The 15674-nt window shown below is 39.0% G+C and overlaps 1 protein-coding gene across 1 annotated transcript in view; it reads left to right on the top strand.

The window, feature by feature from the left end:
• The window catches only part of LOC137272462 (uncharacterized), a 32644-nt gene extending 25150 nt beyond the window's left edge, over nucleotides 1-7494 (top strand). Inside the window, exons 5-7 of the mRNA XM_067804844.1 lie at nucleotides 418-714; nucleotides 1634-1933; nucleotides 6626-7494. Coding sequence (XP_067660945.1) covers nucleotides 418-714; nucleotides 1634-1933; nucleotides 6626-6864 — 836 coding nt within the window. The 3' untranslated portion in view covers nucleotides 6865-7494. The remainder of the gene's footprint in view (nucleotides 1-417; nucleotides 715-1633; nucleotides 1934-6625) is intronic.
• The last annotated feature ends 8180 nt before the right edge of the window (nucleotides 7495-15674 follow it).

Genomic DNA, 15674 nt, shown 5'->3' on the forward strand with positions numbered 1-15674 from the left:
GAGCGAAATGTCAAAGTTATCTGATGGTGCCACAATGGGTACCTATAGACAACTCGGACATCTAAAACGTTATGTGGAGATTTATTTAACACAATGTCGAAAGGTAAATGTCGAAAGTAGTTCAAGCAATGTGGCCTCACTTGCACGCCGGTTATGATTGTGAGTGTATCGTGTGAGTTTCGAAGATCGCTAACTCGAAACTCAATATGGGTACATCATAACATTTGAGTACTGTCGTAAATCCAAACAACAGGTTTTTAAGGCCGCACCTCTGAGTTTGTGACCAACATTAATGAAAGAAACTGTAAGAAAGAAAGGTAACTCTGCAATATAACGAAACGGTATCCTTTGTAGTTACACTTTTGCGTTGTTAAACAACTTTCTCACTAATGTCCTATGTCACTAATGTGGTGTTAGGTCTTCCACAGTGCAGTATCAGCAGTGACAAGGACACCAACTCCCTGGAACCTGGAACACAGCTGACACTGACTGTGGACACCACAGGCTACTACTGTTCTGTGGAGGCTGGCTTTGATCTTACTACTGGTCATGTGACTACAGAGTTGGGGAGATACAACGTCAGTGATGTATCAGACTTAACCATTAACACGAACTTCAGTGTCGATATTCCACGATTTGGTGATGTAACGATAGATTTCATATGTGACAGAAATTGGACTGTGAGATGTAATGGTGTCCAGAGGCTGCTGAAAAGTAAGTTGACAACTATTTTAGAGTACACAACGATAGGTGTCCGGTCTAGGAGAGTTTGGTTTGGTTTCCTGAAACAATGGCTCAGTTACATCTCACCTTGATGTGGGAGTTGATCCCAGAGTGTACAAACTACCAGGTGAAACTGATATGGACAATAAGGAATTTCGACGATACACAATATACTCACGAATACCTATTAAAAGTTGAGGATCCTCTATTTTGAGTCCCTTGTGATGAGAGATTCACGGTCAAGCATGTTGATAGTTAGGGCTGTATACTCGAAGGGGATTAAAGCATTGTAATATGATTGTCCTCCTCAGAGGGTACGCAAGTCTCAAAACTTTAAGAGTGTGTTTAGCTCTACTCATGATTTTAATCGTAGTATGTTTGTTGTTTGATTATGGGTAACTATATGTACAGTCGCCAAGGGCTAAAGGGGCGGTATAGATCCAGCTGGGGTCTATGCGAGTACTGCAAGTCCCCATGGTCAGTAGAGAGGTGCTCTAGCTTCTGTTATTGGTGATCCTCAGCCTTTCTTTATACTGTATATTCCTCATTTGCGATCCTATTTTTGAGATCTGCTCGTTGTATTTCCTGTTACTGTGATATACTAATTAGTTCTACTGTGCTTCGTCGACAGGTCTTTATAATATACCATTAATTACTATGTCTATACTCAATTGCTCTCGTCGCGATATGGCTGAAATATTAACTCAATCACTCATATTTCTTCATACATTCACCAAATCCCACCTCATACATTAATTCATTTCATTTTGTGTTGTAAAACTTTCGTTCGATCATTCATTCATTCATCCTGTATGGTATTGTACATGTTTCTTATTTTCATGAGTACTCCATACATTTATTTATTTATAACGAATCCTATCCATTTCATTCATTTCTATCTTGCAACCAGGCCCACCGCACTGCAACATCACCAGCGACACAGACACCTCCAGACTGGATCCTGGCACAAATATCACGCTTACAGTCGACCTCAGAAACTACTATTGTTCTCAACAAGCTGGGTTTACTCTCACAACTGGAGTCATCACAGAAACACTCCTGGAGAACCAGACAATGGACAATGTAACTGACATTGTTCTACCCCATTCCTTGAATGTCACATCTGACCATTTGGGAGACGTCACTGTCACATTCACGTGTGACAGCGTCCCAAGGCCTCTTGACTGTGACGGAGTAGACAAGCTGAGTGGTAAATATCTATTTGTATTTATATGTGTGGAATATATAAAACAATTAAAGGATAATGTTAGATCACAATCATTAGTTCTGTTCTAGTCCCCCAAATAAAACAGTGGGTTACTGCTTCATATCTTCGTGAAGATAACAAGCCGAGGACAAGGCAGATTCCGATGTCATTGTGGACATTAGCACCCCTTGGGAGCACCATGATCTGCTGTTCCTTGAACTCCCATTTTGAAAACGACTCTGCGTTAATTTTAAAATGGCCTTTATCATGCTTCAAAAACATTTTCTATTAACTACAAAAGCATAAACATATGGGGAAATGTGTACGTGAAGTATTTCATTGATATCTCCCTGTGTACTGGGTAACATATCGTACATGTACGTAGAATGACTACACAGTTCAGCTGAACCTTACACAGTAATGATGACTGAGTGTTACCTTTGCCGACTCACTGTTCGTTTGGACAGTTTTACGGCTGTTTCTTGTCGATTTTTTGGGAAGTTTGACGATATGCTACCACATGTTCAACGTTATCATCCTCTCGTGCGTTTTACAGTTACAGTTACAGCACTGAGCGAGTGTCCAAGATAAATGTTACTTATTTCCTTGACTTAAGGGTGGAGGGGTACGTTGACATATTTTTGCAAACGTCAAGAGTGCTCATATTTGATGTCAGCGACAAAATGAATGTACGTGTGAAGATATAGTACTAGTTGCATGTGTGTGTGTGTGTGTGTGTGAATATATACCCACACCCATAATCAAAATCTGGACCAGACAATCAAGTGATCAGCAGCATGAGCATCGATCAGTGCTGCTGGGATACGATGACATGTGTCAACCAAGTCAGCGAGTCTGGCCACCCGGAAATGCATAACTAATAATTCAGTTTTAAAATGCCCCCCCGCCGCTGTGATTAAAGTAATTGTTATAGCTGCCACCTCCTTTTCCTTTGGCTCATGGCATCATTTCAGCACCAGAATACCATAACGTTTAGACACATTTGCAAATATTCAAAACAAAATTTAAACCTTGCCCGATCAAATTAGAAATGAGGACGGATTTGCGACTTTTTTTATCATCCGTACGTGCTCTCAGCGTACAAGCTGTAATATTACAGACAGAAACAGGGCGTTCGATCAACGACACTTACAGAGAGAAAGCAACAGGAGTGTGCATATGCACTGTTCTCTCACCATGCAGAAAAATCTGCTTCTGTAGCGGTCATATGAACTTGCATACTTAGCATCGATCTTAAGATTTCGTAAGTCTGTGTCTCAGCGCGAACGTACTCATTGAAATTATACTTAAGCTACCTTTACACATTTCGTTTACCTATAGGAGTAACATCATCGACTAGAGAAACACCTGCGGTCACCGTATCCAGTAAGTTGAACAAAGCTTCAGTTTGGTGATTGCGGGTGCAGGACACGTTTCCGTTTTCCGCTGTTAACAATTAGTTAGAATAAAAACTTCAGAATGGTCGCGGGTGACAACTAACATTATATTTGTGATAACACGCAGTGACGATGGTAAAGGTCGTAAATACGGCCACGGAGTAAGTGCACAACGTTTCTTGTCCATTTGAGTCTTCAGTTTAAGATGTTCAGATTATTCCGTGAACATTAAACCATATAACTGTGGCAATTCACTGAGCTTTTAATAACAAACAGTTTAGCTTTTAACTTTTCAGTCTTTCAGTTTATTTGAAGAAAGCACTGATCGTCAAACAAACCATAGTATGGACCTTGAATGTTTAACGTTCAATTGAGTGGTGAATATGAGCATTTATGTTACTTTTCTTCGACGATGCAAGGTCAATACCGAGTGGATTACCCATGTAACTGTATGACGACAGCACTTTCCTCCTCTTATCCCATGTAGGTCTTCTGATCCTCTACAGTGGCAGTCTGCGCCTTTGCCCGTGTTAAACAGCTTCCAAATGGGTCGGATTATGTACAAGAGGATCTCTTTGCTACATGTAACGATCTATCATGTCCCAGATATGTTCTAAGTGGTTAGGATTGGGACTTAGTCAATCGTGAGATATATCAAGGGTGCTTAACCCGGTGGTTTATGTATATTTTGAGCATCCTCTAAATGATTACACATGCACACACACACGTGGACGAGTGTGTCGGCTACAGGATGTGTTATACAGCAGAAATAGCTTTGTATCTTTACTTTGACTTCTCTGAATACGAGTTGATTTGCGATTCTGCCACAATGTTGCTAGTCAATACTCGGAAAATAACCTGTATGTCCTCCACAGTGTCGGTTGTGATGTTAGTGTGTTTTTCGGACATTTCACCTTTCCCTTCATGAAATGAAATTTAAGCGCAACTGATAAATTCAAAAGTCTCATCTAATGTGGAGAAGAAGAAAGGTGGTCCGTTTGTATTTTCCCTCTTCTTTGTCAGCTTCTCGACACCACCTAACCTCGTACCTGAAGCATTATAGATTCACACTGTACACACACTGACATTGTAGCGAACTGAGAAAGCATTATAAAGAACAAAATCCCAAAGAGCAGGAAAGGGGACACATCACTACATTTCAAAACAATTACTTAGTTAAATAGCTCGTAATACAGAATGCGCTGCTTGGTGGTGGAACTACTTGGTGCTGACTTAGAATCGTCAACGGTTTTGTAGTATACGTCTCTGGGAATGAAATGCTTCTTGGCCCTCGCGAAGGATGAAGGATGAAGATTTTCGTTATTTGCTCACCAAATAAAAGTAGACACAGGCGAACGAAGAAGGAGCCCAAATACACGCATTTGAATCTGCAACTGCACACGCCAAGAATGTCATCAGTAAATACACACGTACGTAATATGCGCTTGGAATTGCAGGAAGATGAATTATCAGCTAGATTATGTTATCTTGTTGAAAAGTACTGATTATGCATTTTCGTAAGTTTGTGTCTCAACGTACTCATTGAAATGGTACTTAAAATACCTTCACACATTTTGCAACGCCGTCGACTACAGAAACATCTGAAGTCACCGTATCCAGTAAGTTGAAAAAAGCTTCAGATTGGTGATTGTAGGTGATTGTAGGGCATGTCTACACTTTTCGCTCTTAACAATTAGCTAGAATAAAAAACTTCAGAATGGTCATGGGTGACATTCGCACACACACACACACACACACACACACACACACACACACACACACACACACACACACACACACACACACACGCACGCACACACACACACGTAATATGCGCTTGAAATTGCAAGGAATTGAATCAGCTACGTCATATTATCTTCTTGTTGTAAAGTAGTGTGTTTATGCATTCTGTTTTGTCTGAGACAACGCCTTTCCTTCAAAGGATTAACGTTGATTGATTGTTCATTGTTGGTCACTAAATTACTTTTTTTTAAAATGGTGGACATCATGTATTACCCTGGGAATTGCTCTAGCTCAGTGTCCCTTTACGCACTAAACAATTTCACACATTCACTGATATCCTAACGGGGAATGGGATTTATTGAACACCATGGAAACCATTATTTCCTGCAGTACCTTGAAATTTTAGGGAATACATGAAACGCCTCGGGCCCACAGTGATGCATCAGGTCTTAAGGGATTACGTGAAACCCCACATTTTCTGTAACATGAAACGCCTCGGGCCCACAGTGATGCATCAGGTCTTAAGGGATTATGTGAAACCCCACATTTTCTGTAACAGATAAACTTCCAGTAATCGATCTTGCGGGGTGTAAGTATATGCCTCACTGCACTGCAGTCAACACTATCGACTACACAAACATCTACAGTCACAGTATCCGGTGAGTTGGACAGGAAATCAGTTTGGGGGCATGGTGGGTGCACGATATATTTAATTTAGACATTTCGTGATCATCACCAAACATTCTGCGATACATTCACATCATATTCACAAATATCTGTCTATTTAGATCAAATGGAATATCACCACGCATTCATTGAAAAGAATGTGGTTTCTTTTGAACCCGGGCCATGATTTAAATTTGTACTAAAGATTTAAAGCAATGAAATAATCATATATTAACTTCTCTGCATGGATTTGGAGGTAGACATATTCTCAAGTCTGAATGTAAATGTAACAGTATGTTCACAATGGACAAGTCATGTTTCTAGAAGCATTTATTTCGACATTTTCCGTCTGATGATTCAACAATTAAGTTAATAATTCAATTAGCCGTGATTGCATCAACGAAGCCAAATCACGGTTCCCGATAACAACAACACACACCCCCAACCGCTCACCCCACCCCACCCCTACACACATACACACAAAAACCACCACCCCCACCCACCCTACACTAATACTGATATTAATGCATACTAATACTGTCGGGCTTTGAACATTCTGTTAGGCATGCTTAGGAGGTATATCGATCAATGTGTCCGAAGTTTACACATTTACTGAGAATGTGTAATCCCAGACATTACATGTTGAAATTGACCACTTTCTAAACAAAAGTGTTTATTCATAATAATGTCTTAAGAAAAGCAAGAGATATGGATATAGCTACTGTATTGTTAATAACATGTTGCTTCAGAGTGTATGCTTCATCATTCATCTGGTTAAGCATACACTCCGTATAATTCCCAAAACTGATGTTGACAAGATCCATAAATCTTTCTTTAAGCAGTCCACTTCGAAATGTTCTTCAAAGGTTTGATATTTCTTTTGTTATAGATGTAACAACCCCCGGCCTCGAGTCCTCCACAACGCCAACCAGCCCCTCTCCTGTTGAGGAAAACCCTCCCACAGACGCAACTCTAGGGCTTGCAATCGGATTGCCCGTGCTTTTCATTTTACTTATAATCCTTGGTGTAATCATATACCGCTACCGGCGACAAATAGATATGTACCTTGTCGCCAGAAAGAAAACACAAACTGAATTACAAAACTCAAACTTTAATAAAGTTGAATGAAATGTTAAGAAAAATCCTAGAACTTATGGAGATGTGTCAATCAAGACCATCAACAGCCTCAGCCGACTAGAGAAATATACGTCGGATCTATGCTGTATCTCTTTACCCTTGCTCGACGGCGGTATAAGAAGCTAAACGGAAACATCGCAGAATAATAAACAAAAGAAGTTGTTATCCATAAAGCATTATATTTTTCTTATTATTCATCAGCTTCTAAAATGTCCGGCAAAGAACATTATGAATGCTTCAGCAAACTGACAAGAGAACCATTATTCTTTTGTCATTATGTGCAATTTTACATATCTACATATACATTTTAATCATTGAGAAATGCCTCATGCTGACTGTCCATACAGTTTGTTTCATGAAATTAAAAAACAGTTCCAATCATGAATCGATGTGTGAGTCAGAAGACTTATTTGCAAAGATTAGCATTATTGCTGCCGTATCAGTGTTAATGGTAAGGATTGATTGATTGATTGATTGATTGATTGATTGATAGATCGATCGATCGTTATCCATAAGTTATCCTCCTTTCGCGCATCACTTCTAAATGCCAGTCAGACTCCTGTGTCTGTTCTGTATATGCTGTACTCAGAAACTGATATGATAAATAAATTATCGGAGTGTTCAACTGAATGGGCCATTTGTTTTTGCATTTAATTTTCACGTCTTTGGGTACAGCACGAACGGGAATTCCACTGGTAGTTGAGAGAATACAGTGGATACCTATCTTGTGCCACAATGGAGTACTATGGAGTACGCCGTTATAATAAAGCAACACTCTATATCAGGGTTTTAGTTACTTTTATATATGGAATATTTCGGTACACTGATTATCTAAAAAAGGCACTGTCTTGACATCAACATAGAGTCACACAATGACAGACATTGAGTGACGGTTACTTCAAGTCTTCATTTAAGATAATGAGGTGAAAATATTACACTGACACCTGGACGTTTATAATCTTATCGAAGTCTGCTCAAAAATACTATTAACATCTGACACAAAAACAAGCGTTTTTTAAAAAATCCATAAGCTTCTCTGTTGAGAGTTTTTCGTCAACTTGATGCTCTCTATCTATTGGTCTGTTTTTCCTGTATAACACAAACATATTGCAGTTTATGGTGTTTTGTCTAGGATGGACTTTGCATGTGGACATTAATGTGGCATGTTAACGTAGCAGTTAGCATAAAGTCACACTGGGTATTGTGTTGTGTTTGTGTGTTACTTTAGCTGTTAGCATTATGCAGATTAGACATTGTGTTGTTGTGTTGTATGCTCACACAGGATTTAGGAAATATTCAAAATGGACCTTGCGTTCGCGTGGTTCGGTGTTACCACAGCAGGTAACAATATATAGACGGTATATTTGGTGTTGTTGGTGTTGGACTTGAGCTGACTATTGACGGACAAACAACTATTGCGATAGCGACGGTTTATTGCCACATGCAACTGGAAAGCGATAGCGTTTTGAGGGTTTGATCAGAGGTTGCGAGGATGATAGCTCTAAATCAAAGTGAACGAATCTGGTATTTCCTGTATTTAGCAACCGAAGTCAGTTGCGAAAGTGTTTCGTTTCTACCATCGATAAATTACTATCGGAGTCTCAACAACTGCAACCCAGCGATTGTTCGATGAATCGTTACAGCCATATTAACACTGCTGTTAGCAATCTTCTATGTTGAAAATGCAATGAACATTCTGTTGTCCAGGGGTTCACTGAACAGGTATAGACCTGAACATTCCAAGCGCTGCTCTTGTAAATCATATAAAGTGTCATAAAACATAACTGGTAATCGTCTCTCTAGAGCCAAACAAGCATAAAGAAGCAGAATGCACAAAATAATTCATTGTTAGACACCGGCACGGGTTACATCACTTTGGCCCTGTTCATCATGGTGATGTTTACGTGAGAGTTAAGCTCAGTATCACATCTGTATCACGCTAAGTCGTATATTTTGGTATGTGGAGTCCTTAGCAAAGAAGCGTGTAGTCCGAGACATTCAAACTGACCACAATGTGTTGGGAAACATATGTATTTCATTTTTTTTCTTCTGTACCCCTAAGCATAGGAATCTGCATACTAGAGTAAAATATTCTTAATCCGATATTACTGAACTGGATTGTCCTGTTCTTCGATAAACTCATTCTCTGGTTTGTTTACCAGCTGCGTTAGTATCGCAATGCTTCCAGCTTTAGGCAAATATCATAAATGTCGGGTGTGACCGGTAAGGCAGGATGTGATACCATTTTAGCAAACACCTGTCATAACTGATTTACATTCAAATACTCATATAATTTAAGAGGTATTTTTCCCTTTTTACCAGTGCAAATTTAATTAGTGTCTGGGGATGTCAAAAGCCGGCTAGTCTTCTGCATTAATATAATATATTCAGCCTAATCAGTGATAAAATATATGAAGGTGGCTGAACAAAAATCCTACTTCGACCAAAATTAGAATTCATTTCCGTTGTCATCAGAACCGGGTGGAGCTAGGGACGCAACTCGACATCGTCAATCGCGAAGTTTTATTGACTGATCGAACATTATCCTGTCACTGTGGTAGTTCTTTTTATGCGGTGCTCTCAACAATATTCAGGTAGTACAAGGAAAGTCTGTCAATAATGGATCAGGCAAGGCAGAGACTGATATAACGAGCATCTCTGCTTCCCCCTCGGATGCACTGGTATGAAATGTACAAAGTTCCCGATACTGGTAACCCTGCCTAATCAGTAACCTTTAGCATGTACGTGAGACTACTTGGGGCCTTTTCAAAATCTTGGGATTAAAATAACCGCTTGTTTGGTAGAGGCGTAATGACGTTTATGCCATCAAGTAAACCAAAGTAATTTATAATGTACTCTTTCAAACTATTATGCTAAGTCGTGGCGTGCTGTCGAGATCATCCATGTGCCGGCTCTGTTAAGAGTTTTTTGCCATCATGTGTGAGTGAATTTAGCTTTACTCTGCTTTTGGCAATATTACAGCAATATCAGTTCGTGTTACACAGGAAATTTACTATTTGTATCCATGTAGGGCATCCACTTCAGGTCTTTGGCATGGCCAACACCATCGCTCTTTTACCAATCACGGGCATGCCAAACGCTACTTCTGGAAGCTTACAAGAGTTACTTCCCTTGTGTTCTGGCGCTACTCAAATCGCCGACAGACGATAGATACTTTGATGAAACAGTGAGTGAGTGGGTGAGTTATACGCCGCACTGAGCAATAGAACTTGTCCAGGAAAACAATTGTTCTACAAAAAATCACAAAGATTTCATTGTTTAATTTAATTGCCTTTACAGTCTTAAGCTATCTGGTTTGGTGTATTGACCTTACAACGTCAAATAAGTTACTTTCAGAATCTGATTCACTGCTGCTGCTGGCTGCCTAAAAGCCCGAAAAAGAAACATAACGCCATCTGTAGTTAACTCTTGGACATTGCTGACGATTTCTCGACGCAAACGGCGACCTTGTCTCGGCTGTTAAGACATGTTGACAAGCAGGTAACTAAAGCGCATCCCTTTCACACAAACATCACCAACCAGTTTGGATACGCCCACGCTATGTATTGGCATTCAACTGACCAGGTCAAGCTGAAAAAAACTGTTTATGTGCATATAAATGTACACAAAATTGAATGGCCATTTAGATGCCATGTCTAAAGCATTACAAAGAACTGCTGAGAAACGCGTGCAGAGGCAACGAAAGAGCATGAAAAGTTGGTTGTTAACAGTTTGAGAATACTATAGATTGTGTTGTTTTGTAGCATCTAAATATTTCTTCGTGTAAAAAAGTATATTTTCTTAATAGTATATCTGTATCCCTAAAGTCCAAACAATATGTAGTCTTCAATGTTTCCTCCAGTATATTTTGCAAGCTATTCTGAAAGACGTTTCCATATGTTTTTATTTATTCGCATACTGACAAACATATGAAACATACAATGGTTGCAAGTGGGTCATTACATCACGAACATGCTTGGGATTCAAGTATCTCACCCCAACATATGAAGTTATTGGTCCTGAGTATATTATGAATGTTTTGAAATCGAAATCATCTTAATTCACTTCTTTGGGCATCAAAAGCTTGATACATTGAAAAGGAACCATTGAACCTGTCTGTCTTCACTCGACAAACAAGTGGTTGACACTGTGAACATGAAAGGTTGTATCTGCAAATATTTGAGTCTTTTCCGGTGAATTAGGTGGTAGAGAATATGATCAATAGAGTTCGCAGCCTTAAATATATGAGTCTTCTCTCGCCAAATAAGTGTTCATACTACGAAGATATCAGAAGCATTATAGAATCTACCCACATATCGCATAGGTAACAAGCGATAAAGATTTAAGCTACCAGTTTCCTGAAACTGAACCAGTAAACTAAATCCACAAGCACCGTGGCCCCTATCACGGTGTGACAAATTAACTAGCGAAAGAAAATTTTTTAGTTTTCCCAGGAATCTGACTTGTTCAGGCGTATATACACTTAAAAAAACCTAAGGAACATATCAGTGACGGAAGGTGAGCAAGATTCTAAAACTGGAGGATTTTGCATATAAATCTATAATTGTATGAAAATGTAGAATACCAAGTGTTGATAAAACAGATTTTAATTGGGGATTAAGGTATGCAAAATGGTTGTTAAAAACAATACTTGACTACGCTCACAAACACATTCAATTTGGTTTATATGACTATACATCTGTGAAAATGATGATATAACGTGCAAAAGATTATGTTGTCTTGACCAGTTTAAACCCGCAAATATGCGGATAAGCAACCCGTGCTTGTCGTAAAAGGCTACTAATGGGATCGGGTGGTCAGGCTGTTTGTTTGGGTTTTGTTTTGCAGAAACATGTTATCGTATCCCATGGGTATATAGTGTTGAACACTGGATTGTTTGGTCTAGACTATTTACAGACATCGACGACGAAGAATGTTGCTGAGCTGGAACATCAATGAGCGGCGTTAAACAGCGAACCAAACACCTGACCACCTTAGGAGACAGCTTTCGAAAATATATTATCAGCAGTGAAAATAGTCATTTATTTGGTACTATGGACCAAGAACGAAATAGAAAAAAATCAGAGCAACGTAATGTCCCATCTTGATTTCTCTTAGAAGTATTCTCCACGTAGTATGAGGGTTAAAAAGCAGCGAAATTATTTGTACAATGTCAATGCACAAGACAACCGAGCATTGACTAGATCTACCCTCAGTTCGGTGAACCGTTTAATTAAAATAATCTTTGCGCTATAGAACATTAGAATAGCAAAGAGATTATATTAATGTAAAAAAGTGAAGATGGAAGTGCACTATGTGTGGTTTGACTTGTGTTATCCGTAGAGCCATTTGTCAAAAACACACGAGAACTCGAGAAAAACTACCGTGCTCGAGATGGAGTCTTAGTATAGAAGTTTCGCTGAATCAAGGTGAAACATGTACACAGTTGATTGTCTTCATGGAGTGTGAGACGGAAGAGCGTAACGTTCTAGACTGTTCAGAAAGAAGTATATAGGCATTCTAGATTGGGTGAATGAGGATGTTTTAGCAATATGTCAGCAATATTACGACTGGGGACACCAGAAATGGGATTCACACATGTAGGGATCGAACCTAGGTCTTCGGCGTGACGAGCAAACGCTTTAATCACTAGGCTACCCCCGCCGCCCATAGCCGTTCGAAGAGATTTGAAGAGACTCCGCCAGAAAATTTGTTAACTTCCACAACGGTACTTACATCAAGTTCCAAAACTCCATGACTAATAACACCAGTCTAGATAAAACTCGATGTTATGAGCTTCTGTACATGACATTGTTTTCCAATATATTACACTCGCATTATACCATATTATCATTGCGATTGGATAGTCTGTCGGTTAATGAAATGGCTGAAGATGCAAGTTTGTTTCTCCAATGGGTAATGATGTCAGTTGTTTGTGGCCACTGCCGTGTTGGTGTATTGGTAAGATGTGTCGGAAAATACAACTGACAAATGCTTTCCAAATGATGACTATTATTGGTTTGATGCTTAATTCTGAGTACGTGAGTGAGTGAGTGAGTGAGTGAGTTAATATTTAACGTCACATCGGCAATATTTCAGCCATATCGTGACGAGAACATGTTTGATTTTGAAATGAAATATGTACAACCTGGAAACCTGTCAAAGGACAGTAAAACAACTAGAATATCACAGTTACAATTAAAACTAGCGTGGAAAGTAAAAATATCAATATTTGTATAGTATTGTATAATGCAATATAAAAAACAGGTTGCGCACTTTCAACAACTGAAGGTAGATCACCGTACCAGGGACCGTTTGAAAAAAATGTATGAATGATGCGTCTCGATTGATAATGTATTGTGGACCACTGTACCGACATTATCGATGAAGTGAGCCTCACATCATGCAATCCCTTGTGGGGAATCGGAAAGAGTTTTTTTTATGATTAGCAGACACTTTAACTACTCCATTAGGCTTCTCCAGCGTCCCGCATTACCTTAAACATGGCTGGAATGGTTGTATAACTGTATAGTACTCAAATGCCTCAATATGATTTTGGGACTTACGTACCCTCTCATAATTTTACAATACTTCAACCCTCTTTGAGGGCACAGTCACTAAAAATTCTAGTTACTAATCTAAACTACCGATCAATAAAATGCATCTATCTACAGAACATATAACTCAAAATTCAACAACGAAATCAATTCCCTTTAAAATACCAATAATTAAATGAGCATTGACTGCCGTTTGAGAGTAAATGATGACGCTGCTATACCTTTCCTGGACAGTCAGAGAGAGAGAGAGAGAGAGAGACAGACAGACAGACAGACAAAGAGAGACAGACAAACAGAGAGAGAGAGAGAGAGAGATGCACACATAAAGTACACCATGCTTTTTCGGAGTTTATGACATCACGTGGGTGCATGTATGATTATTGCCATGGAATCCCAAGTTTTCACTAGTAACTTACCTGTTTGTAACACTCGTGGAAATCATAATCACATGCCGTCATTCTATTAGTAATCAAGCGTTCTGTAGAGGTTGGAAATGCGTATAACCAAATTTGTAATGGAAAATACCCCCGTTAACACATCAGTCATGTTTCATTCGTGTCATAAACTAAAACAAGTTATGCAGTAATTAATTTAAGTTATATTTTATAACGTGTCTACAAACTGCAGTACAAAAGCTAAACTGTCGCCGGTAAAGAATGATGGAAGTCTGGTACGAGTTGGTTTGGCAGTTGGCCCCTATAGGCCCCTATACTACTTTTGGCAGGTGGCTTTGTGTGCTGGCGATTAGGTGGCTGAGGGTATTGGTCCCGATCCCGGACAGGACTCTACCCAACAAAAGTTCGAGAATCTGTACTTTACTCAGAAAGTGTAATCACAGATATAACATTTATTACAATGTCATCTGATCATTCTCTTACTGACATTGTGTATTCAACTTTCATTCATTATACAATGACTGTATCTTGTAACGAGTCCTCGTTAGTACCTGAATATTGTCCGCCTGCTTACATGTCCTAAAATTCTCGACTGTAATAACAATACTTTTGAACTTTTGAAGAAAATACTGCAATTGGTTCCGTTCACTGACAAACCTTTCTATACGTATTTGCTTAAAAGCTGCTTTACAGCGAGATGTATTATCATGAAATAAATGATACGTCACCAGACACTCCGTAGTATTGTTAAGTTTGAAAACTGAAGAAGTGATCATTCCACTTATAGAAAGAATCAATGAACGCATATAATAATGAATTTAAATGATCAATTCTTTCGTTTACAGAAACTACTACTGTTCTCAACAAGCTGGGTTTAATCTCACATCTGGTGTCATCACAGAAACATTTCTGCAGATCCAGACAATGGAAAATGTAACACACACTAGTGTGCTAAAACAGTCTTTGACTGTCACTGCTGATTATTTTGGAGACGACAAATGTACCTTGGCAACCCGTTCTGAGAAAATTACCAAATCCTACAACATGCATTTTTTCTGTTGTTTACATTTGAAGACATATCATATTACTCACTTAGTCAGTCAAACACTCAAACACTCATTCTGTCTCCAGCACCTCACCCACACATCCACTCACTCACTCATTCAAATGATCTTCCCTGAAACTCAAACCAAAGCAAGACCTGATCAATGACTGCCTTCTTTATCAAAGGAAACAAATCAGTGACAGAGTTACGTGAGATTGACTTTTCTCTCTGCATAGCAACCACAGGTGTGTCTAGTTTCTGAATCTAAAATTATCATTAGGGAATAACTTGAACCGTGCTGGAATTATGGTAATCACACCTTACATTTTTTGAGAGTGGGTTTGAAGGTTGCAGGTCGGTGAAGATAATTCTAATTACGAACTCAAAAAATAGGGTACAAGGGAGTACAAAAAATAAATATATAACAGGATAAGGCATAGTTTTTCTAATGCGTTAGAATATTTACCTGTTTCGGGTGTTATAGTGACGTCTCATTAAAATTATCTGAAATGTACAATGTATGGGTGAGTGAGTGAGTGAATAAAATCTTCGGGTGTCCAGCTTAATTTAAGTAATGTATATTTTGTCCTGATAATCATATATTGTGGACTCACCAGAAATAAATTCTTAAGTAGGGTCACCAACCACATATACACAGTATTCTTTGCGTGTAAGATACACAATATCCTTGTGTGAAGGGCATTCCGCCATCATCTTCCTGGAATATTGCCACACCCATAGAACCATACTCACATATACGTTCATACTCACCCAATGATCAATCCCTTATACGTCATTCTCTAC

Source organism: Haliotis asinina, chromosome 1 (genome assembly GCF_037392515.1).
Source record: "Haliotis asinina isolate JCU_RB_2024 chromosome 1, JCU_Hal_asi_v2, whole genome shotgun sequence".
Lineage (NCBI taxonomy): Eukaryota > Metazoa > Mollusca > Gastropoda > Lepetellida > Haliotidae > Haliotis > Haliotis asinina.